General features: G+C 37.8%; 3 protein-coding genes across 8 annotated transcripts; 2 read left to right on the top strand and 1 right to left on the bottom strand.

The window, feature by feature from the left end:
- The first annotated feature begins 1,060 nt into the window (after nt 1–1,060).
- Nucleotides 1,061–11,848, top strand: yuri (yuri gagarin). Of its 4 annotated transcripts, none has more exons than XM_089466162.1 (13): nt 1,066–1,791; nt 2,220–2,844; nt 2,947–3,283; nt 3,609–3,763; nt 4,740–5,006; nt 5,075–5,306; nt 5,396–5,496; nt 5,553–5,690; nt 10,245–10,401; nt 10,484–10,689; nt 10,761–11,029; nt 11,105–11,414; nt 11,480–11,848. In XM_089466162.1, exons 2-13 carry the CDS (start codon nt 2,263–2,265, stop codon nt 11,666–11,668), a joined length of 2,943 nt encoding a protein of 980 aa, XP_089322288.1. In that variant the 5' UTR covers nt 1,066–1,791; nt 2,220–2,262; the 3' UTR covers nt 11,669–11,848. The 4 variants fall into 4 exon arrangements, with proteins under 4 accessions (XP_089322289.1, XP_089322288.1, XP_089322287.1 ...); XM_089466161.1 differs by having other exon boundaries at nt 1,066–1,808; XM_089466163.1 differs by lacking the exon at nt 3,609–3,763 and having other exon boundaries at nt 1,061–2,844; nt 2,947–3,279.
- On the bottom strand, nt 11,744–12,666 carry Uxt (Uxt prefoldin-like subunit). Its single transcript, XM_018004146.2, has one exon. It carries the CDS (start codon nt 12,460–12,462, stop codon nt 12,013–12,015), a length of 450 nt encoding a protein of 149 aa, XP_017859635.1. The 5' UTR covers nt 12,463–12,666; the 3' UTR covers nt 11,744–12,012.
- A 626-nt stretch (nt 12,667–13,292) lies between these two features.
- LOC108620622 (uncharacterized) lies at nt 13,293–15,036 on the top strand. 3 transcript variants are annotated; one of them, XM_089464790.1, is made up of 3 exons: nt 13,365–13,383; nt 13,611–13,710; nt 14,337–15,036. In XM_089464790.1, the coding sequence occupies exon 3, from the start codon at nt 14,345–14,347 to the stop codon at nt 14,660–14,662; it is 318 nt and encodes a 105-aa protein (XP_089320916.1). In that variant the 5' UTR covers nt 13,365–13,383; nt 13,611–13,710; nt 14,337–14,344; the 3' UTR covers nt 14,663–15,036. The 3 variants fall into 3 exon arrangements, with proteins under 3 accessions (XP_089320915.1, XP_089320916.1, XP_017873012.1); XM_089464789.1 differs by lacking the exon at nt 13,611–13,710 and having other exon boundaries at nt 13,293–13,383; XM_018017523.2 differs by lacking the exons at nt 13,365–13,383; nt 13,611–13,710 and adding an exon at nt 13,925–14,044.
- Nucleotides 15,037–24,837: the final 9,801 nt, after the last annotated feature.

Genomic DNA, 24,837 nt, shown 5'->3' with positions numbered 1-24,837 from the left:
TGGATTTAACATTGGTAAGCTGTCTATGATTTTATACCCGGTATGAATAGCACAAATTATACATTAGTTCTATATACATATATACTAATGAGTTCATTAGCAATCAAGTCATTGCAATTCAGTCCGTTGCGTTAAAGATGCCGATATTTGGAGTTTATCAAAATGATTCCATAGCATGTATGCTATTAGATCGAAATATCTAACTAGAATAAGGAAATTAGGTTCTTAGCATCTCGTAAACAGTCGCATCATAATTGATTGGACAATTTATGGGCATATTTTTTGCTTCTTACAGGGTATTTGCAAATGGTGCACTAGGAAAATAAACTATTTCTTTTGTTGTAAATAAACTTATCTAACTAGCAAATAGATAGGTAAATTATAATTATCAATAAAATTGGCCAACTTTCGTGCCAACCACCCGACTCGGCCTGGCCCTCCCAAATTGCACGAAGCTGCGCAAATAGAAATGATTTGGCTTTTTGATTTTGAAAATAAATACGCTAAGTTGTTCGGTAAACACTGAGACACTGACACCGGCGACGCGTCGCGACGGGAACAAAGACAGCGGCGTCGATTCCAGTTAAGATTCTGATGCTGATCCGATCGAGTTTGATTCGATCTGACGTACTGATAAGGCCAAGCCTCAGCGCGTGTGTCTTGGCGGCCGCAGCCAGACGCAGAGAGCAAGAGCAAAGCGAACGAGCGAGGGTGAGAAAGAGAGAGAGAGACGCATTCGGAAGCGCTCCAATGGAGCCTTGCTAAATAAAAGTAAAGCGAAGTACGATGGCGCTAATAGTCGACTGATGGGTACCCTGTAGTCAAATGATTTGACTTAATATTGTTGTCAGATAATAAAATACTACCAGAAGCTGTTAATGAATTATGTAATATAAAAATTGTTTGCTCTATATTTATAGCTGCCTTCTTACTAATATTGATTACAATCCAGTAAACTCAATCCATACATTTACATACTCCTTATATGTATATAATATTTGGTGGTACTGGATGTGGAATATTTTTCTTTCGATTATTATCCATATGTGCAAGTAGTCCTAGTGCTCATAGATTTTCCTGATCACCTGATCTTGTGTGAGAATTTAAGGATTTCAAATTTGCTCATATACTATAGACATCCATTATTGTTACAGTTATTTATATAACCATAAAGGTTCCATCTCAGCCCAACCATCATTTGCCTTTAATTCTGTATGCCCGCCCACCCATTTGCATTACAGGGTATCTGCCTGGCCTGTGATATTGCCTTACTCGCACAGCTTGTGTGCACTTTAGACGCACAATATTTCAGTTGTATTCCTCGGCTCGCTCAGTTGCCATCCGTTCAGCAAGCGCAGCGGTCGCAGAATTCGAGTTGAAACTGTGGAATACCACCGATCGGAGCTAAAAGCTAAACATCAACAACAACAACAACAACAATAACAACAGCGACAGAAGTGGAGACCGTATCCAAAACTAAAAGCTGCTGAAAGCCGAAACCATTTGCTCGCGTGCTCATGTGTGTGTGTGTGTGTGCGTGTGTGTATGTGTACGTCTCGCAAAACAACGGGCGTAACAACAAGAATATATATACATACATACATTTATATATATAAATAATTTACATACATACATGTACTTTTTTAATATACATATGTAGAATACTTATGAAAATAAACAAAACTACGTCAGAAGACGGCAAACAAAAGATATGAACACGCCGACGCCGCAGTCGCCGTCAACGTCGCCGTCGCAGTCGCAGCCCACAACGACGTCAACGTCGCAGCCAAGGTTCGCCTGAACGTTAGGTGAATCGAATAAATATAATTTTTTCCGATATTTTATTAACATTTGTTGCGTTGTGCCGTTGTTATTGTTATTTATTTATTTATTTATTTATTTTTATTTTTTAATATTTTTTTAACGGTTGCGTGTGTAAAGTTAGTGACCTTAGAGTGAAGCGTGATTTCGCAGTAAGGAAAACTGCATTTGTGTGTTTTGAAATTGAAATCGGATCGAATCGTAGCAGGCCCAGACGGCATTAGCAATGCCTTGGAGACTGTCTCCATTCACTTTTTGATCCGAACCAGACTAGAACACTTGGCCTAATTACACAAGCGATTCTAGGCTAAAATTCAACAACAAATTGGCATTATTTTGAACTATTTTGTTTTTTTTTTTTTTTGCTTTCGCGGAAATTGTTATTTTTGTTTTGGTAGGCTACAAAAAAAAAAATAGAAGAAAAAAAAGAGGATTTTCATAATGAGCCAACGACGAGTTTTTTGCCTAAATGCCACGACAATGGGTCTGTCCACGTCGCCGCCATCATCGCCGGGTGGTCCGCCCCCGGAGTTAGATAGGCAGCCGGAGCAAAAGGACCTGCCACAGCAGCAAACGCAGCAGCAGGAAGAGGAGAAGTGTGAAGAGCAGCCAAACCAACAAAATGAAAAGCCAAATAAGCCAATGGATGAGTCTAGGAAACAACCACAGGAGGAGGCAAAAGATCAAGCACAGCCACCTCCAGCGGTGGCAGCACCACAGCCAGCACGCTCAGCACCATCGGCAGCACGTGCAGCATACCCCACCATAAGCGATCTGCCAAACATATGCAGGCACTATGCGGCGTGCAGCTTGTCGGGCGGATGTGACGCGTCTATTGGATTCGGCAATCTGGAGGGCAAGTCGGGCTCGACGCTCACAAGCACCGAGCACTACCACAACCAGCTGCAGAAGCTGCGCACCATTTGCGGCGAAGCGGCCATTACGAACTTTGAGCTGAATAACTTATTCCTAAATCGACTCAAGGAGATCGATTGCCTGGATGAGCAATGCGGCGGCGATTCGGTGGGTATTAGAGGTGGAAGGAAATGCTAAGAAACATAAATTTCCATAAACTCCTATTAGTTCCTTGAGCTCCTGAATACTATTTCCACTCCAATTTTCCAGAAATTCACCAAACTGCGGCTGGCCACATTTCAGGATTGGGTCGATCTACTGCTGCATGTCAACTACATTATTTTTGGCAATATGTCGGCCATGGAGGTGGAGGCGTACGAGAAGATCATGAACTGTTTCCAATCGGTGCGCGGTGAACAGCAGCAGGCCCAGGATGAGAATCGCAAGCTGCGCAAGGATATGTGCGCCATTATAAAGCTGGTGCAGCACGCCTTCCATCACAATACCTGGAACACGGACGACATGTGCCTGGAGACGTTGACGGTGAATCAGCTACTGGGCATACAGGGGGATCAGGCACGACCGGAGAGCGAAACCGAGAAGGTAGGTTTGGCAATTGGAAGCACTTATTATCCCACAGGGGCTACTAGGGGCTTGCTTCACATCATCATCTTGTGTTCTTCTAGAAGGCCGGCTGTTCTAATGCAGAGAAGTCGCGCGTTTCATATTCCGATCAAATCGTATTCGAGGAATCCAATCGCCTATAATTAGCATTTTACTTTGTTTTTGTTTTTATTTATTCTCTTTCATTGTGTGTGTGTGTGTGTGGTGCTCTAATTTAATTAATTGTTGAAATAAATTTTGTTTCGTTTGTGTTATCTGAGAGAGCATCGTATTTCGATTTCTGATTGGCATTATTTGATTACAGGTAGCCAAATGCATGCGCTCTTTGGCCAATGAGGTGGCGGCCAAGCACGACGAGGTCTGTCATCTGGAGTCCCAGATGTGTGCCCTCGACGAGGTGGTCCGAACGGCGCGACAAAAGCTCATTCTCAAAGATCAATGCATAGCGCAGCTCAATCAGCAGGTGAGCTCCAATTAGTTGACAGATTATCAACTGGAATACTTGGACAAAAACTGATCAATTTTGTTATGGACCATATATATATATGGATCAGATAGTTGATCCTTGATCAATTGGAGCTTAGAATTAAATCGGCTTAGCAGTTTGTTGTTGTAAGTTTTATAACTATGAAGACGGTTGCTTGAGATGAAAAGGTCTATAAATTTCGTTAGTTCTAGATCTAAAACAGGTTTGGCAGATCTTTGCTGAACCTGCGTAATGAAATGCGTAAAAATAGAGCAATAAAAGTGGATTGGCAGTGCTAAATGTTTTTAGATCTGGTATTAAAGATGTCCAATATGCCTTTGAAGGAGTTTAAAAATTATCTTGTTTAATAGTTTTGTGAAATATGGACCTAAGAAAACCGATTAGCCGTCTCATATATATAAATTAGGAAATTTCTAAGAACATCATTTTCAAATCATTTAAATGCGAATCCACTAATTTAGGCAAGATCTAATGTGGACATCGATCAAGCCATTAAATATGGCTTGAGCTATTTTTGCGTACCAATTTGCCAATCCCATCTGCATGAGTGATGTAATTTTTTTTATTTATTTTTTTTTTTTTTTATTTTAAGCGGTACAGACTGAGCATGATAATATTATATTATATTAAAAATTTGTCAATTAAATTATAGCTTTAAAAAATTTAATACAACTCCAGTTAGAATATTCTTCGCCCTTTCTCTGTGACATTGATTTCTTGAAATAATTTTTAGATCTCTATAGAACATTAAAATAGCATATAGAATATTATACAATATCATGGCCAACTTTTTATTTGTCATTTATTTATTTAGCATTGAAAGCTGTCATTTTATATAGGAATTTTTTTAAAACTTATTTATTTACTCACAACATTTTAAAAACAAAATTTTAGGTTCCAAAACATACTTATATATATAAATACCTATTCACATTCTGTTAATGCTCCTTAGCTGGCGGAACTGCAAGATTGTCTGGCAAATATGTCCCAAGAATTGAACAACAAGACACGAACAGTTAAGCAGTACGAGGAGGCCTTCGATACGATGGACAGCAACAGCTGTTTGTTTGATAATATCAACGAGAAGGATCAGCAGGCCAACGAGCTGATGCGCCTGCTTAACAAGGAGCTGAACGAATTCATAAGTATCATAAGCACCAAGGACTTTCAGGCCATGGAGTGCAGACGGAAGCTACTCTCCTGCTTCATCGACCGAATTGTAAGTAGTTCAACAGTCTGATGCTGGGCAAGAAATTCGACTTGATATGTACCATCCATCCATCGTAGAACAACGATCGCATCGAAACAATGCGCAAACTGGAAAATATGCGCTCACAGCTGCGAGCATTGGACTGCAATATTGATCAACTGGAATCGCCGATGGCTTGTAGCACACAGCGACCCGAAGATGAGTATGATAATCAGCTAATCGATGGGCTGCGTCGGCGACTGATAGCGATCAACGAGTGCAACAAGAAGCTCAACTTCAGGTGCCAACAGGTAGAGGCCCAACAACGATGTAAGTATTGCAAGGACTCACGCTTTATGTAAACATATATACATGTATAAATCTGTATAAATCTTTATGCTGATCTCTGATCTGTCTAGTTGAGATCTTGAATGTCACGTCTGACCTTGAGGCTGTGCGTGCTATAAATGAGAAAAATAGCCATGTATTGAAGGAAATAGCTGATCTGCTCTCCAAACTGGTAAGCAGATTAATATAATTCAAGCTAACTCCCTTAACTCCCTATCTATCTGGCAGCGCTGCCGTGATCTATCTTATGAGGAGATCTATACTGAAAAATCGTCGGACAATCCATTCTGCAAGGCCATCATGGAAATGTATGAGAAACTAAATCAGCTGGAGAACAATAAGGAGACAGAGAACCTGCAATCATTCGTAAGTAATGTAGTTAAATAGATTGATAAATGATTCTCGAAACGGTGCTTATCAATGCGATTGTACATGCAGGCCGGCGACAGCGAGCCGCAAACATCTGCCCACAATACATAGCCGACAACAACAACCTACACCTACAATAACACCAACATTGTTGTTCCCCTCGAAGCTGCTGAAGCCTAGTTTGAATTAGTTTTCATCTTAGTTAAGGCATAGCATAAGCATATGTAAGTGGTTGACGTTAACTACAAATTCAACTTTAGCCATAAGTTTTCTAGAATGTATCAATATTTATCAGTCATAATAATATCTAATGATAATACATCAAGTTCCCGCCAAAAAACCGAAACATTCCATAAGCCAAGAGTTGCAATAAATCAAATGCAATTTTGTTTCAGTTTATGTGCTCAGGCAGCAGATATACTATATGATGTATATATTTGTATAATATGTAATATGTACATATATCATTCGATATGCAAGTGCAACAGCGAATTTGCTCTACACATGCAAATGGTAGTTTAAACGAGAGCAGCAAGAGAAATTGTAAAGGTTTTGTTCTGGGTCTGAGAAGAGTTTTCCAATTAATGCTATATATGTATTTTTTTTTTTTTTTTTTTTTAGTTCTTTTATAGCATATAAAGAGCAGCTGCTAGGTCTTAGATCTCTTCTAGGATCTTTCAATGAATGTTTGCCTTTGTCGATGAATCTTTGCTGCTCGAGTAGTTTAATATATGCTTTTTGTACCCATTTCTTTTCATTGTACTTTTTTCTTATCTTCCTTTCCTTCCTGCTTGTTACTCGCAGTCCTGCTTTACATTTCAGCCCAGTAAAAATATAATTAAAGGTAAGTCGGAAGCGGGTCTCCGTGAACGGAGAGCAGTAAAATATATCATATTTTATCCAAATATAAAAATTAAATTAAATTCAATGGGAGCTACAAGATCAATTGCTGTTCTTCTTTTTTTATTATGAAAGAATCACCATTAGCTTAAATTAATTAAAAACTATTTTCAAATTAAGAATACTTCTATCAACTTTTCATAAGGCCCACGCTCATATACATATATGCACAAATCGTTATATGTAATAAAATTGCATTGCCATTGTTATATATGCTACTCTATATCCCTATATATACACATACATATATATTGCTGCAGCTCCCGACAGTCCATTCGAGTCGCTTGATTTATGTACTTGAATATTTTGTAAAACACAAATGAAAAATAAAAAACGAATCTGTATCCTGTCGAAGCGAAGACTTACTCTATTGGACAAATGCAAATCGCTTGATACTCCGCTGAGTTCAACTGCAATCGTAGTGAACTCTGAAAAGCGGTTAAGTTGCCTACCAACTGCCTGTACCCTGTACTCCCCGTCTCCGCCTACCCCTTTCTACATTAGCTCCTAGCAGAAATAGGTTTCGTGTTATTTATTTACCCACAATCGACACGCGAGCTATGCGAGCACTGATATGCATATCGATGAGCATGACAGCAGCAGGAGAGCAGGAGGAGGAGGGAGACAACGAGACAGAGACAGAGAGAGTGAAAGAGAGAGAGCGAGAAGTAAACCTGACAGCAAGCTATCACCCAAAGGCAGCCGAATGGTCGCCGGAGTAGTCCAAAGCTCAACGTCAACGTTGCTGTTTATTCGCGTGAAACAAATGAAGCTCGTCGGGGAAAACGGTAAACTGAATACTGAATACGGAATAAGGAATACTGAATACGGGATACGGAATATGGAATACCGAAAACCGACTACTAAAATATGAAATCGGCAAATATAATAATCAACAGCGGTGTCGGGCCACACTAAATCAAGACATAAAACAAACAGTTTACGTGCCTTAATTAGCTGCACCCGCAACAGACATTGCCAACTGCCACGCCCCCCACGCTCCGAACTTCTTCCTAAAGAGGACGACGACTTCGATATTATTCGCTGTCTGTCTTCACTCCTTTGGCAACGAAGTGAAGTGTCTGGGTGAGGCGATAATATTCACCAGGTGGCAGGACAACGAAAAGGACGCGTCGCTGATGCCAAACGGATACGTGTGCAATTAAACAAAGTTTATCCTTCGATTGCCAACACAGAAAAAAAAATATATATATAAAAACTACAAACTTGGCCAAAAGTGCAAATTGTTTTCAAGTGCTAGCTGAAAAGTAAATACCTGCAAATGAAGGTGCTCGAAAAGGGTAAAAGGGTGCCGACTGAAGTTTATAAAACGAACTGACTGACGACAGACAGCAACACGAAACTTTATTAATACATCAATTGCCTCTATTTAGCATGTATGTGTGTGTGTGTTGGGGCTGGAGTGTCTGGGACATAATTTGACTTAGAACACAGCTCTGTAAATTTGTTGGGTGATGATTCGAATTAAAGTGATCTTTAAATTCGCGAAGTTCGACTTTCACATAAAGTAAATAAAATTTTTTTTTAATATAAAAACAGCTATAAAAATTTATTATACGTTTATTATAAAAATTTTTAATAAAAAGATTATTTTATATAAAACTGCTAGATCACTTTTATAAACATCTAAATCTAAATCGGAGCCAAAAACAAAAAAAAAAAAAAAAAAAAAAATATATATATATATATATATATATATATATATATATATATATATATATATATATATATATATATATATATATATATATATAAATATATATATATGAGCAAAGGCATTTCATATAATTTCATATATATTTTTATATTTATTAACATAAAATTTAAAGTTAGGCTTAAAAAAAAAGAAACAAAAATATATATAATAATGTTTTTTCTGTCTTTTAATTGTAATCTATAAAAAATAATTGGAAAATTTAATATTTAAAAAATTAAAATACATATAGATAGTTGCAATTCGTTTTAAAATGGCTTTTAAATTTGCCTATAGTTTTACGAATAATATCTCTATTTATATATATATACCATATTTTTTAAGCAACTACTTTTTTCAAGCCAATATCTATATCATCTAAAACTCCAACATTAAAGAAAACCTCTAACTTGAAAAACTTTCCTTCAAAACAAACTTTTTTGTAATCGATATTTACATGAAAGTAAATAAAATATATATGTGTCTGCCTAGTGGGGCATATAAACGGCATTTAAAGGTGTTATAAGTGCGCGCAGCCATGCATCCGAGCCGATTCAACTTTGTAGCGCGTTCGACGATATAATTTCGTATCGAACTCGCGAATGTTGATTCCCAAAATCCGTGTCAAACAGTCAATATCATAATACATATCTATAAAAACTATTGAAGCCAGACAAACGAGTGCTGTGGGGCGGGGCGGGACGGAGCAGTACAAAGTGCTAAAGAATTGGAAACGTGAAACTTTGCTACCAATTTTTTTTTCTCTCTCTCTCTCTCTCTCTCTCTCTATTCTCCGTTTTGTAGTGGCTGGGGCCACCCGCAAGTACGAAATGTGATTTGCTTTTATTTCCGTGACAAAGTTTTAATAGCAATATTATTGGACTGAAATGGAATGGTAATGAAGGCATTTATAAATATTTTGAGCGAGCTGCACGAAGGCATCCAAAAAATCATTTGACACCACAAACAATCGAAAGACCAGAAGGAACAAGAGAAAAAGTTGTTTATATCAATTGTGTTTGGGATCTGAAATCGGTCAGCGCAGGACTAAATATGGTGAGTCAATTGTTAAGCCTTAGCTTATGCAGGATTGAACTATCCTGCCATTTGTAGGCTGATCACGGTGAGGATTGTCCGCATCGAAGACAATTAGAGCACACGCTGCTCTATTGCCAGACTCAAGCGGAACTGTTGCAAGCCACAAGAGATAATTATCTGAGCGTTATTGAGGAGTTTCGGCGTGATCTGGAGGAGCTAACCGAACAGGTGCAGCAACAGCAACAACAAAACGAACAGCAAATGGCAAAGGAAATGGAACAAAGTTCCCATGAAGAACCGCCACGAATTGTCACAAATGAACTGGAACTGCAAGTTAGAGCTTGAAATAGAATTTACTAATGATAAAAGCTTATTATAGGTGGAATATTTTTTGTTTTTGTTTTTTTAATTACAGGGTATTTATTACTGAACGTTAATTTATATATTTGAAAAGTTCTCGTTTTTTACTAATTTTTAATTTTCCCATCATTTTATTATTTATCTATTTATTTTTAATATTGTAATAATATTATAATAATGTCTAATGATAAATTCATGGATATATAAATTTTTTATAGCAATTTTTCAGCTCTTCTCTTACAAACATTTATCCCCCCAAAATAGCATTTACTAATTGTGTAAACAGGGGTTCTATATTCATATTCGTTCTGCTATAATTTTTTGACACTTCACTTCACATATATATTATTATTATTTTTTTTTTTTTTTTCTTTATTAAAATCCATTCAATAATGTATTAAAATTAATTTGAATATAATTTTTATTTATATATGCCCAAGAAGTGTATATATTATATATATTTATTTATTTATTATGTTATTTGTATTTATATATAAATATCATAGCACTATATTATCAAATTTGTACTCCGATTTCAGAACGAACGACTGGTTTGTCAAATAGAAAGTCTGCGGGTCGTTTTGCAGGAACGTGAAACTGAAATCTGTGAGCTGCGCAACACGCTGAACGGTTACGTCGATTTAAATGAGACTAACAGACTCAAGGATGAAATTTCATTACTGAAACAACAAAATTGTAAGGCTCTTTTGTCAAGCATATATATATATATATATATATAAATATATATATGCATATGTATATATCACACTTACTGTAGGTGAAGCGTCGCAAAAAGTTCTGCAAATCGCCAGTTTGCTCGAGGCAAAGGAATACGAGCAACAGAAGGCAACAGCAAATAATGAAGCAACAATACAAATGTATGAGGATCAGTGCAAGGAGCTGCGGCGAGCGCATAGCGAAGTGAAGAGCCTGAAGGAGCGTCTGTGCTCGTTGGAAAAGTGCCAGCAGGAGCTCAATGCAGAGGTGAGTAGAGTAGTAGCCCCAGAACATTCAGCCAAAATGATTATGCCATTTAATATGTTTTGTGGGCCTAGCGAAATTCACTGTGCGCCGAGATCTCTGCACTGAAGGACAAAGACGCCGAGCTGTGTGGCAAGGATCGAGCTTTGAACGAGCAGCTGAAATGCAAAGAGCAGGATCTTAAGAAATCACGGTGCCTGCTGCACGACATGCAATGCCATCTGAAGCAGGAGGAGCGTCAGCATAAGGAAACTCTGGACCGTCTGTGCAAGGCCAACGACGATATACGGCAACAAATGCGCGCCGTTGCCAACGAATGCAAACAGATGCAGCTCAAGCTGAAGTATGTATGCGGTACGGTGGATCCGATAACGTTGTCCGTAACGAATCTTAACCAGTATCAAATTCCACTCTGTAGACAGCAGACCAACGTAAACGAGCAGCAGCAACAGATCATTGAGTCGTTCCGCAAGTGGAAGGATGCGCAGATTCGATCAGACGAAGCGATGCGTCAGTGCATTAAGCGTGCCGAGGAGCACATCAATCTGTTGCTGGAAGAGAATCAGCGTCTGTGCGAGGAGTACCGGCGCCTATACAGCGACTACTCCCAGCTCGAGTCGGAGATGCAACGTGTTAAGAATGCAGTCAATAGCCGCTTTGATACGTCATCGTGCCCCCCACCCCATCCAGAAGGCGTCTTATGCAGGAGTCAGGCGGTTAGCGACGAAGTGAGTGACAGAGCGATCAAATCAACCTGATCATATTTTTCCTGACTCTCTCCCTCAACTTACAGATGGCCAATCGCTTGAGGTTTATGTCCTGTACGGCACAGCGCCTCTCTGCACAGTGTCAAGCGCTGAAGAGCAATTCGCTGGATTTGTCCATTATTAAATCTATGCAATCCAGTCAAAATTTAAATACCGAATCGACGACCCCATGTTGGCAATTGAATGACACAGAGTCAGCATCTAGCATGTTGTGAGAATCATATTAATTCATCTCTCTTCTAGTTGTGGTTTATTGCATGTATATGCAATAATATTCATACTTTTTACAATTCTGTTTAATACGCGTTTTTTATTTTTACACACATTTGGCCAACAGATGTAAATTGACAGTTGTAATTTTTTAAATAAATTAACATTTTGATAAGTAAGATTAATTGAAATCTGTATATTATTTACAAAACGTTTTTAAATAGTTGCGCCTAATTATGTTTTTAACTGTCGATAGATTCACATTTATATCGATATTAATGTAAATATAAATACAAAAACATCGTTTCTAACACTACCCGCCCAAAGCCCATTTGTTAAACAACTCCATCTATCTTTCATCCTGCTGCTGCAGCAGCTTTTCACGCTCACTGATGGCTATCAGCGCCATCTTGATTTGCGAGCGCTTCTTTACGCTTTCCTCACGCACTACGTCCGCCTGTTTGGTCAAGATTTTGATGCGGACATCACTGAAGTTGATCGCTTCCTGCATGCTCATTTCCAGAAAATGCTCCTTGCCCACATTGACCAGTATTTTGTCCATTTTTTTCACTCTCGCCTGCATGAAAACGTTACTGCCAATGTTAACCTGGGTTTTGTAGCCGTCCGGCATGTGCTCGCCAAATGTTTGCAGCGTGTTCTTCAGCTGGACATACTCCATGATCTCCCCGTTGAAGTCATTGAGGCACTGCTCAAGGCGATTTAGGTCTTCTTTGAGCACATCATTAATAAATTCCTCGAGTTGCGTTATTCGCGCTTTATGTGCTTCTAGGTCTTGCATTGTTTTGGTTTGTTTTGCCTTTGTAACTAAAAATAATTATGGGCACCCTAAATACTTAACAGCAGCAGAACTGTTAATGCCTATAACGTCATCTGTTACACTTGATAAACTAAGTAACGTATTAAATTTGATTAGTTTGCTACAATATTAGATAAGTTATTAAATTAACTTCCTCGCAACTTGCGGTAGATGACATTAATAGCTGATTAAATCTGATACTGTCAAATGAGCCCTAATACTACAGCTGTTACCCAAATGTGGCGGTCGGACAATACCGATAGCAATAACGAGCTCCACGCGGAACATTTGAAATATGTAATCGATATTTGCAGAGCTTGATTTAGCCAATGCAACAACCTCTAGATTTCAGCAACTTTATATAGTGAAACTATAAATTGGTTATTGAAAATTGCGGTTGAGTGACAATTAAGCCTACTTATGCATAATCTGGCTTTCGGCTGATTCGGACGACCTTACAGCCGTCTCATGCATTCCATTTTCGCTTGTTTTTTATGTAATCAACTGATCTCTGCTCGTGCCGCTGATAGCTGTCGCGAGAGGCGAAAAAAGTCAATTGTTTGCGCACGCAATGGCAACTGTAATAATTTCTCAGCGTCTTTTTGGGATATTTATTTTGTCTTTGTTTTATTATTTGCAACATTGTGGGGCGCAAATCAAACTGGCATAAAGAAAGCCCCCGCCGGCGACAGACAGTCGGCAGCTGAAACTCTTTCATTAGCATTTTTAATGCTTACTTAACCTTTGCGCATTGCGCATTTGAACCCTGCGAAATGTTTCCTGTTGTCATAAACAAAATCTCAGTAGGCTTCGACTATTCACCAGGCCTTGTGCTATGTGTTCATTTGCCTGAATCTTCATTAGATATTCGAACTCAGCTCCGATAAGGCGTTAAAATTTTTAGTAAGTTTTAATTTTTTTCCAAAAGTTTAAAAACAATTTTTTTTTTTTTTTTTTTGCTTTATATTAATTTTTCAGGAATATTTGTTTCCACTAGTTATATAAACTTTTAAAGGATTTTTCCAATTTCGTATTTTCTAAAATTTATAAAAACATTTTTTTTTTATTAATTTATATATTTTTTTAATAGTTTTTCTTTTTCAAATTTTGTATTTTCTAATATTGTTTAGAAAACAAAATCTCAGTAGGTTTCGCCTTTTCACCAGGCCTTGTGCTATGTGTTCATTTGCCTGATATGAATTCAGCTCCGATAAGGCGTTAAAATTTTTAGTAAGATTTCAATTTTTTCAAAAAGTTTAAAAAGAATTTTTTATTCTTTGATTTATATTCATTTTTCAGGAATATTTGTCTTCACTAGTTATATAAACTTTTAAAGGATTTTCCAATTTCGTATTTTCTGAAATTTAAAAAAACATTTTTTTTATTAATTTTTATATTTTTTTTAATAGTTTTTTCTTTTTCAAATTTTGTATTTTCTAATATTGTTTAGAAAACAAAATCTCAGTAGGTTTCGCCTTTTCACCAGGCCTTGTGCTATGTGTTCATTTGCCTGAATCTTCATTAGATATTCGAATTTAGCTCCGATAAGGCGTTAAAATTTTTAGTAAGATTTCATTTTTTTTTCCCAAAGTTTAAAAAGGATTTTTTTTTCGTTTGCTTTATATTCATTTTTCAGGAATATTTTTTTCCACTAGCTATATAAATTTTTAAAGGATTTTTCCAATTTCGTATTTTCTGAAATTTATAAAAACATTAATTTTTTTTTAAATTTGTATATTTATTTTAATAGTTTTTTATCTTTCAAATTTTGTATTTTTTTTTTCAAATTTTGTGTTTTCTATTATGTTTATTTATTTCCATTATTCTTATTAATATAGATTTTATGTTATTCGCAGCACTAAAGATGAATCTTACACATTTGAGCAACCTTTTGATGGAGCCCATCAAGCGAACGTCTGTGCCCAATGGTCAGGCTTGGAGCCAGCCTTGGATCGGTGGAGTTAGGACAGCTATTGGCACTGGCTATGCCAGCCAGATGCAGCAGGTGCGTCGCCACATGCCCGTTTGTGGACCACCGCGGTTTCGCCTGTCCACCGGCAAAAAGATCATCCTTGGCTGGATACCCCATGTCCTCATGCTGAGCGTCCCGTTCTGGGCACTCTCTCAAATGCCCCGTTGGTCAGCGATGCATAATAATCGACCGTATGGCGATGATGGATAATCCGGAGGATCGTCACCACACTACCACTACTACTACTACCACGCCGATCACACACACACCTTGCTCATTAACACTTCGCACACACTTGTAACATGCTTAATACGGTGACTTTTAACACACATACACACACACGAATGGCCAGCCTCTTAGCCTCTGTACACAATACAGAAACTATTGCTCCATCCACAAAAAGAAAAAAAAAAAAAAAAAATACAAACAAAAAAAGTAATATTTATAATACAGGAAGGATCTCCAAAAGAAATGTACCTATAGTAATACAGAACTGATAGTCCATTCCAGATACACAAGTGCAACTAAAACAAAAGCTACCCAAATAATTAAATGTTGACAATAAAAATAATATATAAATAACATTTTAATTTGGAATATTAAATATTAAGATAAGTATGGGGAGTGTACATATAATATATAAGAAAGAAGAATAAAATAAATAAATATTTATAGAAATTCAATTCAAATTCAATGAAATATATTTATAAATATTAGTTTTTGAATATATATGTAATATGGAAGTAAAAAAAATAAAATAAATTATAGAAAATAAAATATAGTTACATATTAAAAAAAAATATTAAGTTAATATAAATTTAAATTAAAGTTTTTTTTTTTTAAATTTATTTTGTTTATTTTAATATAGTTTAGCTTAGGTAATCGTAGTCAAAAAGTAGAACATCTCGATGCCAATTCAATCTAGTCAGATTTTTTTTCCGCCAATTAGTAAAGGCTACAAAAAAAAAAAAAATTAAAACAAAAACAATTTTTGGCCAACTGCACGTTGACTCTTTTGGAGTCAGCCAAACGTAGCCACAATGCAATGAAGCAACATTTTCCTTGTCATTTTCCATGTCGCCTGCCACAAATCAAAATCTGAAAAACCCCCAAAACGAGTGAGAAAAAAACAAAAAAAAAAGTGTGTGTGAGAGAGAGAGAGAGAGGGGAAGAGAGAAAGAAGAGACACAGCCGAAAGCAAAGTGCCAACTTTCATTAAAAGTATTTTTCGCTCATTGCGAATGCAAGTTGCATTCAATTGTGTTTGCTTTTTGGGTTTGTTAGCCTTAGACTTAGACTCGGGCTGGCTTTTGGCTCTGACCAGCTTCCACAGAGTCGCTAGTTGCAGCTCTCGAATCGCGACTCGCCTGGGTCTTGTCGAATCCTCATGATCTACAGCGACGTGACCTTCTTTGCCTTTGCTTTTCGCGTGGCGATCGCATTTGAAAACAACAACAACAACAAGATGTAAAGCCCCAAAGGAAAGTGAATTTCTTTTAAGCAAATCAACTTGCTATGCCACGCCTCCCGCCCGCTACAGCAACAACAACAGCAACTAAATGCTGCAACGTTTGCCACCTTAGCTAGACGCAGATTCGCTGATTTTTCGGTGAAATTTCATGCGCCATTAAACTGGTTCTGTCATGCCCCCTCTCCTGGACCACTAGCCCCATCGCCTCAACGCTCCCTCCTCCTCAAGTATGCGTGTGAATGAGGCATGAACAAGGCACAAGGCAGCCTGCCCCCGATCAATGCTTGTTGCACCTTTTCGCATACTTGCCATAAACATGCTTAATTTTCATTTATGCCACAGTCTTTGCCACTTTTTCTCGGCAGGAAGCCGCCGCCGTCGCCGTCTCGTGGGCGTCCCATGTGGCAGCCAGATATGTGGCGAATGCTCTGCACTTGTTGCGGCACGTTGCGTCAGTTTAGTGTGTCAGAAGCAGCAGCAGCAGCAGCAACTGCCGCAGCAGCAGCAACTGCCGCAGCAGCAGCAACTGCCTCAGCAGCAGCAACTGCCGCAGCAAGAAGAAAGTTGCCCAGCTTCATGCAGCACCCATCTCTCAGCATCCCAGCGTCCAGCTCTTAGCCTGCTATTGATGATCCGGTTTATTTTTGTGTGTTGGACAGGTTCGTTGTTCCTTTGGCGCGCATTTTACTTTCTGCGACGGCTGCTCAAATTGTTGTCCACTTTCGGTCGCAATTAATTATGCGACGGGGCCGCACTGAAAATGAAAGTGCGCTGCAGCAGCAACAAAACAATTTCCAAAAAAATGCCAACCAACATGCTTGCCACATGCAGCATGCAGCAGCACACAAATGGCAAGTTCTGGGCCCAATGCGTGTGGTCCACACTTTGCTTCACCATCAGCCCCAGCCACATCCCCATCATGACTCCCATCATTAGGCAACGGATCAACGCAAGTGAGAACATTGTCGCAAGGTCTTCATTATCATCAAACGCAATCGCCGTCTGCCGGCAACGTTGTCATCTAGCCAGGCGTCTCATAAAGACTTTTTCTTTATGATACCAGGCCAGGCCAGACCGGACTAGGGTCTGGGCCGAACCTGTTCCCCCTCTCTCTCTTTCTATCTCTTTCTCTCTGTCTTGGCTCGTCCATTTAGTTTATGACTGAATTCGCTGGTAACCGCAGCGTTTTGTTCTTGTCACTGATTTGTTGCCTCATTTGAAAGGTTCTTCGAATCGAAGTTAAGGAAGAAACTGGCAAGCAGATAAGCCTTTGCTATGGGACCACCTCTAAGATGGACACATTCCTATAGTTGTCGATTTTCGTTTTATATATTTTGTAAGCATAGCAAATAAAGAAGACTTTTCTATATGAATAGTTGTTGAAGAGAAAGACACACAAATCAGGGAGAGAGTTGCGAAAGGGAGAAGCTTTGCAGTGAATACTATTTATAGTTGCTGTTATAATGGAATGAAGCACATGATTTATTGTTATAATCAAGATTACAAAGAAGCGTTAAAGAGAGAGAGAGAGAGAGAGAGAAAGAGAGAGGGAGAGGGAGAGAGAGAGAAGGAGAGTTATTGAAGGGCGAAGTGAGATTGAGAAGAAATGAGAGAGAAGATAAGAGATAGAGAAACAAAATGAGATTGAAGAGATAGAGATGCATACGGAGAGAGCTATAGAGATACGATATGACATACATATAGAATGAGAAACAGAGAGTGATAATAATAGTGGTTGAAAGAGAGAGATAGAGAGAGGAAAAAGGTCTAGTCAAAATAGTACATAATACTCATGATTATTGGAAAATGTAAGACAAGAGATATAGATTGATAGAAAGAGAGAGTGCGAGAGAGAGACAGACATCGAGGAAGAGAGTCTGCGTGTGTGTGTGTGTGTTTGAGAGAGAGAGAGAGAGAGGCAAAGCCATATGAAAAGCCCAATACAGAAAATGGTAAAAATATGTAATCCGAAAGGAAAGACAGATAGAATACGAAAATATGAGCAGAAAAGGAGACAGAACCAGCGTCACAAACGGAGTAAGTAAAATAATAATCGCTAGAATTAATTCATATCACGACTTTTTCAAATCGGTCAGTTCCATCGTCAAGCCCTCCTCCCCATCGCCAATCAGCACGTTAATAGCCAAACGCCAACGCCTGTAATGCTATTTGGCTTGTTGTGAGTACATTTGTCTATATTGATTTATCTGTCCCTGAGGGGGGCTACTGCGCCATTAGTTCATATTAAGCCCAATTCGGATGTTTGGCAATAAAAATTAAACGACAGCGAGGCAATTGTCTGGTCATTTCGTCGAATCCGCTAAATAAATAAGAGTAAAAGCCCACACACGCCCACGCTATAATACCGAGGGCGACGACACGATCGTGTCAGCGGCCCATTTGATCTGGAATTGGAAGCTGGGAACTGAGAATCGGGAAGGAAGCCCAAGCAGAGTAAACAATGCGATACGAAAACTGTGGCATGTTGGCTCCGCATTCAAGCCCCGTCATAATCGTTTAGGACGAGCCGAGGAACGCTCGCTGGTCTTTGGGGCAAAAGCAGCCAATTTGGAGAGTGGCACAATATCCAGACACAAATTATATTAATGGTCTTTTGTTGTGCTCCACTGAGGCTGGCATTTTGTCTTTGCACGAATCACGTTTTAGAAATTGCATTGCACATAGTACATAGTACATAGTCCAAACCCCTCCATCTCCCTTGTCTCCCTCGCTGTGTCTGTACTCCCATCGCTTCGAATGATCCACGTCGTCGACCCATAACTACAAATGTGCCCCAGTCGAGTGGCATGGTGTGGCATGAAGTCAAGTAGAGTCACTTCACTGCCAGACTCTGTGACTGTGACTGACTCGCTCGGTACTTAGAGTTTTTTTGTTTTGTTTTTTTTTTTTTTTGATTTTTGTTTTTGCGCAAGTTCTCAAAGTTTTAGGCAAAACTTAAGTGGCACTTACTTTTAATATGTTGCCATTGCCCTCCGCCCAAAATGGGTCTCTCAACTGAACGTCGCGACGTCCAACTCTTGGAGGCGAGTGCTGCGGATCGTCGACAAATCGCTGCCGAGTTACCTGAAATAATTACATGCACACAAATTGGAGCGCTGTGTCATGGAGCAGGAATCATTCTGCATTTCGATACACTAGCAATGGGGTAGTTTAGCTGAGGCACAGAGTGCGACCAGTTATTGTATAGAATTTGTTTTGGAGTGATAATACCTTTTTTACATAGAATAGAAATGATTATATAAAAGACGATTTACATAAAAAAATAAATTTGATTAATATAATCTATATATTTATATACATATTATTTTAAATATTATTAAATATAATTAAATTTCATTGATTACTTCTCTTTAGATTTATTTATTTATTTGAGACTATAATTATATTAATACTTATTATTATTATTTATATATTCAAGTATGAATATGTTGACGCCTCTACATCAGGAAAACAGTTAAAGAAAATCATAGATTTTTTATTTTTTTCTCTGTTTTAACTCTATATCGAATATCATATATCAAATGTCTCTCTCTCTCTCTCTTTCTCATTTTCTTTCTTTATGTTATATTAGATATGTTACATATGTTATGTTTCTTTATGTTATGTAAAGGTATATTGAAGGTTAATACTTTTTTTTTATTCTATTTAGAACACAATTGACCTTACATAAATAATATTTGGAATTAAATCTAGATTTTTTGCATATCTATAATATATACTAATTGAAGTGCATTAGCCATTCTATATTCAAGTCCAACTTTGTTTGCCAACTTCAACTAGCTATTTATTTCCATCAGAAGCGCTGAGTGTTTTTGATTACGTTCTGCTTTCACTGGTCATGGCAGATCATCGAAAGAGATCGTCTTCAGCTCTAGCCATATCTATGTCTATGTCAAGTGGGTATCTCGCTCTCTCTCTCTCTCTCTTCCTCTCTGTCTGTCACGTAAACGTTGAACACGCCTCCTTTCCGCGAATGGCACGATACGTTTAAGCCGCTAAAGAATGATACCAAGCAAATAATGTGCGTATTCCAATTGTTGTCGTTGATTTCCGTAATGAAAATAGAAAATTACAATGAAATTTGATAGATGACATTCTTTTTTGGCAAATGCTACCTTTTCTGGGTTAGCTGCTCAGGTATTTGGTATTTGGTACTTGGGTTCAATGTGCGCCAATTGGGCTGCGACTGGGATCTTGAGTTATGGGTGGTCCCCTGTCCCAATTGCCTGGGACGAAATGTGGAGTAAGCTAAGATTATATTCATGAGCGGAACTTCTATTGTCATTCGCCTTCTTTCCCTTCAATATGAAGCTCAGCTAGGCAAATTAGTTACATTTACTTTGTAATTAAGAGTTATTCTAAACTTTCTCATGCTCCCCGATCGTTCATTAACTCATGGAGTCAGGGGGAGCAAAAAATTCTCACAATCAAAAAAAAAAAAAATAATAAAAGTGGAAAAAATTGATTACCAGATTAAGTACAAGAACACGTACGATAATCATAACTTTGCTTACCCTTTTTCACACTTCCTCTACGCATACACATGTATGCATACATATATACACTCACAGACACATACGCATCCATTTAAAGTGCCTTCCACTCAATCTCTCAGATCTCAAACGCTTAATTGCATCACGTTTTTAGACCAAGTCGGACTCGAAACATGCCCACAGAATGATTACACAATTGTATTCGTATGCAGCTATGCGCGAAGATCTCAAAGACACACAGACAAAGCAACGCAACATTTGTAGGAGCTGCAACGTGTATTGGACCAGCAGATACCCTGTATTGAGCAAATATTGTGATATGCTGCAGAGTGATATAACTTATCCCCATAAAAGGTCCTACAGATGTATTATAGACTACTTCTGTCATATCTGCATTCAGGCTAAATTGATTAGCTTCTCAAAGTCTTCAATATCTATTCGATATACACTCCCAATCTAGCCACCCTTCACAGAGCTTCTCTTCGATAAATACAGAGTATCGTCGCAAACAAAAGAAGAGGTGAATCAGAAATAATGCACATTGCCTGCAATGATTTCCACACGTGAGCTGAGCGTTGCTCACTGAACGACGCATTGACAAACTGACGGAATGCCTGAGTGAAGCACTGCAACAATAACAATAATAACGTGGATATAAAAGAAGCTTATGGTAGAGTCAAGAAGTTTTGTACTCCGGCAGTGCCTCTTAACCTAAGGAGACCTTGATTGTGAATACATTAAATAACAGTTTGATATAATTTTAGTTCAACTTATTTACAATATTTAGCTTATACTAAAACTACGTTAAACATGAATTAACTGACTTTCTAGTGAGCTACTAGCTACTACCAACATTGTAATTGAGCTGTATTTTAACTATTGAGTATCACTTGCTATACTACTATTTTATAAATACTTTTCATTTTTCTGGTACTGTTTCTGTTACGGTTAGTTCTACAGCTCGTAGCCTCTTTGGCTACTCCTACTACTAATACCTTGTACTTCTGGTACTATAGTAGTATTAGCTTCTAGGATAAACTCTACTGTGACTTCTACTACTATTTTGACTACTGCTACTACTAATACCTTGTACTTCTAGAAATACAACTTCCACGATTACTCCTACTAATACTTCTACTACTATGTTGACACCATTGACTAATTTGTTTAACTTGTGGTCCTGTTAGTTCTACTACTATTACTTCTCCAATTACTTCTACTACTATGTTGACACCTTTGACTAATTTGTTTAACTTGTGGTCCTGTTAGTTCTACTACTATTACTTCTCCAATTACTTCTACTACTACTACTTCTCCAGTTACTTCTACTACTATTTCAACATTTAACTTCATGCCACTTCTACTACTATTTCATCTTTTTGTGCTGTTACTCATACTATTTCCTCTAATATTTGCACCATCTTCTAGCACTCCTTCTTTTACTACTCTTAATACTCCTAATTATTTTACTCTTCTCCTACTACTAATTCTACCTCATTTACTACTAATACTAATTAATTACTATTGACAAACTATGTATATGTTTACAATCAATATACTTCTCTGACTTAATACAATATGATCCCTATATACTACTTCTACCAGTCTCTCTACAACAGCTCTTCTTTTTCTATTCTGAATACTACTCTTACTGCAGTAATATTATCTGCCACAGCAAATAAATTTCGAAAGTTCAAAAACTATTAGACCTGCAGGGACAGTGATAATATCCAACTTTGCCTGGTTGGCATTTGCTGCCTGCGGATTGTTGCAATTTTTGCAATTTGTTGGTTGCAACTTGCAAGTGTCCGGCGCAACGAAGCGTTGCATCTGCTCCAAGTGCTGATGTACGCAATGTCTCAGCTCTAAGTCTGACCAAATTTGGGCTGCGGATGGCTCGGCTTACGATTTGACACAGAAACGGTTTAAGATTTGCCAACTCCAATTTGGAGCTCATTTGTTGTAGAATCAAACAAAATGTTTGCATTTAGTTGCAGCCGAAAACGGATGCACATTTCCGGTGCGCCGACGTTGCATGACAGCATGCACATATCTACAATATGCCACGCCTCCAATTGACCGGGCAAAGTCGAAAAGCCCAACGGCCAAACAGCGACTGGGCCAGCGGCAGCCACCCGCGCGACAAAATGTAATTGACCAAAAATGCAACGCTTGGCTGAGCTGAGCAGTAGAACAACAGCAATTCCAGAATCATGCTCGGCTTTAGCCATATGCGGTAGGCGACTCTTGAATGACCTATGATGTAAATGAAAAGAACTTTCTGGAAGTGCATTATGTCAATGGCAATTCACACGTGGGATTAAAATAGGTCAGTTTATGAAACAGACACAAATGAGTCAGAATTTTATTTTTTGCAGCAATTTGCCTTGAAATCTCTGTTAATTTCATATTAATATCAAATATTCGTTTACTTAATTATCAATATTTTATGTATTTTTTGTAGTCTATATTTTATAAATACTTTAGAAATAGTTTATTTAGTTTAGAAATAAATCTAAAAAAAAAAAAAAAATGTGTAGGAAAATGCATAGTATTATCTTTAGAGGAAAAATCATAGATGACAAAAATTCTGGTGAATGTGTTAAATAATTTAATAATAAAAAAATTAATTATTATTAAAATTTATTCAACTTAAGCATTATTAAAAAAAAAATAAATAAAAATAAAAATAAATATAAAAAATATGTAATATATAAAATTTTGTAGTTTAAATATTAAAAAGTATATAGTAGATTATTGAGGAATTATTTTAAATACTATGTATATTAATAATGTTTTTAATATACAATTTAGCTAATATTTCATTTATGATTACGACTTTGATTTATATTCTTATCGTTAGTAAAATAATGAATTTTCATAAGTTCATTCAACTTACCCCTTTTATTCCCAGATACCCCTTTAAGCAACTGTAGGGCATCAAACCCATTCATAGTTTGGCTCATTTATTTTGTGTTTCTGTTATAAGCACTTTGTTGTTGTTGTTGTTTTTTGTCGACTTTGGCTGGCTGGGATTTACGAGTTTGTGTGCACAATGATTCATTCAAGTCTAGTTTTTGGACAAAGAACAAAGGCGTCTATTTGCCATGGCTGGTGGGTTGAAGTTCGAGCTGGCTGAACGCGCCTCCAATTGGAAGCCAATTGGCAGCGCTTTGGCTTATTTCGTCTGTGTCGATTGCAATGCAATATTCATTAATTAATTCATTCTTTCGATCTGAGCCTCTTATCGAGATGTAACAATTAAGGAGTCGAGCTGATGCCGCTGTTGATGTCATAGCCATGTCCAAATGCCAAACAGCCAGCCAGCCAGCCAGGCAGCCAGCTGCACCTAGCTGAGGACACACTTTTTATGGCCAATCTGGTTGTGTGATTACGTGGGCCGCCGCAGACATGCAGATAAACTGGCCGACTGCAGTTGCGGCCAATTAATAATAATAAAACAAGAAAAGAAAACAATATGCGTATGGCTGTAATTTTATGAGCGACAAAATATAAAAGAAAACAGTCGTTAAATGTTGCGCAGGCCAAGCAGATGCTGTAATAATATTGTATGCAAATCTTTTAGCTACTGCAGCGGCCAACATATAAAGTTTCAATTTACGGCTCATATATCATAAGTTTTGGCCAGCAAGCGGGTGTACTTATAATGGCTTATTAAATCGTAAAAAACAAACTGTCAGATCCACTGGAGGAGGACCTTGAGCTCGAGTGAAATTTAATAACTGATTGAAGTGTATGCAAAATAAAAAACCAATTATGCAATGGAGCTTACGATTGGAGTCTGGAAATTCTAGTTGGACATGAATGCAACATTAAAACTAATCATAAGTAAAGCTTAAACTGGCTTTTTATTGGCCTTATAGCAAAGTGAGAAGCAAATAGAACGTCAAGGCACCCATTAGTACAAGATGTAATTACCGCATCTCTCATGGCTCACAGCGGAGAGCATTTCCGCTAAGCATCTAATGTTGACCAAGTTTATGACCCCGCTTGAAGCTGAGATGCCAATAAGTTGGCGCAATTCAACACGACTTGACCTTAACATAATTGCTTTAAATTGCACCTGAAGTTCACCTGGTAGGCATGTGAAATTTGTGCCTTTGCAAAAATAAAAAAAATACAGACAAAAAAATACAACAAAACAAAAGAAAATCATAAAAAACTCATATGCCATGGCAATAAGAAGACCCAAACACACGCTTATCACCCGCAGCAAACACAACGAAAAACCGGAATCAAAATAAAAACGCAAAGAGCGTAAAATGGTAATCAAAGAGCGGTCGCACAACAGCCGCTCTCGCTCGCTGTTATGTTAAAATAACACAAGAGTTCAACTGTTAACTTAACATCTGCTGCGGCATGCGACATACTTGAAATGG

This window comes from Drosophila arizonae, chromosome 3, assembly GCF_054131065.1.
Source record: "Drosophila arizonae isolate 15081-1271.41 chromosome 3, UAZ_ARI_1.0, whole genome shotgun sequence".
NCBI classification, from domain to species: Eukaryota; Metazoa; Arthropoda; class Insecta; order Diptera; family Drosophilidae; genus Drosophila; species Drosophila arizonae.
Note: the sequence above shows the minus strand (reverse complement) of the source record. Positions and strands in the feature narration are given on the sequence as shown.

Bases quoted from the DNA above. Each gene is read 5' to 3' on its own strand.
- LOC108620622 (XM_089464789.1), top strand. From the start codon at position 14,345: ATGAATCTTACACATTTGAGCAACCTTTTGATGGAGCCCATCAAGCGA.
- Uxt (XM_018004146.2), bottom strand. From the start codon at position 12,462: ATGCAAGACCTAGAAGCACATAAAGCGCGAATAACGCAACTCGAGGAA.
- yuri (XM_089466162.1), top strand. From the start codon at position 2,263: ATGAGCCAACGACGAGTTTTTTGCCTAAATGCCACGACAATGGGTCTG. The intron at 5,691-10,244 runs GTAAGTAATGTA...CTCCGATTTCAG, and splicing joins CAGAGAACCTGCAATCATTC to AACGAACGACTGGTTTGTCA. The intron at 11,415-11,479 runs GTGAGTGACAGA...CTCAACTTACAG, and splicing joins GTCAGGCGGTTAGCGACGAA to ATGGCCAATCGCTTGAGGTT.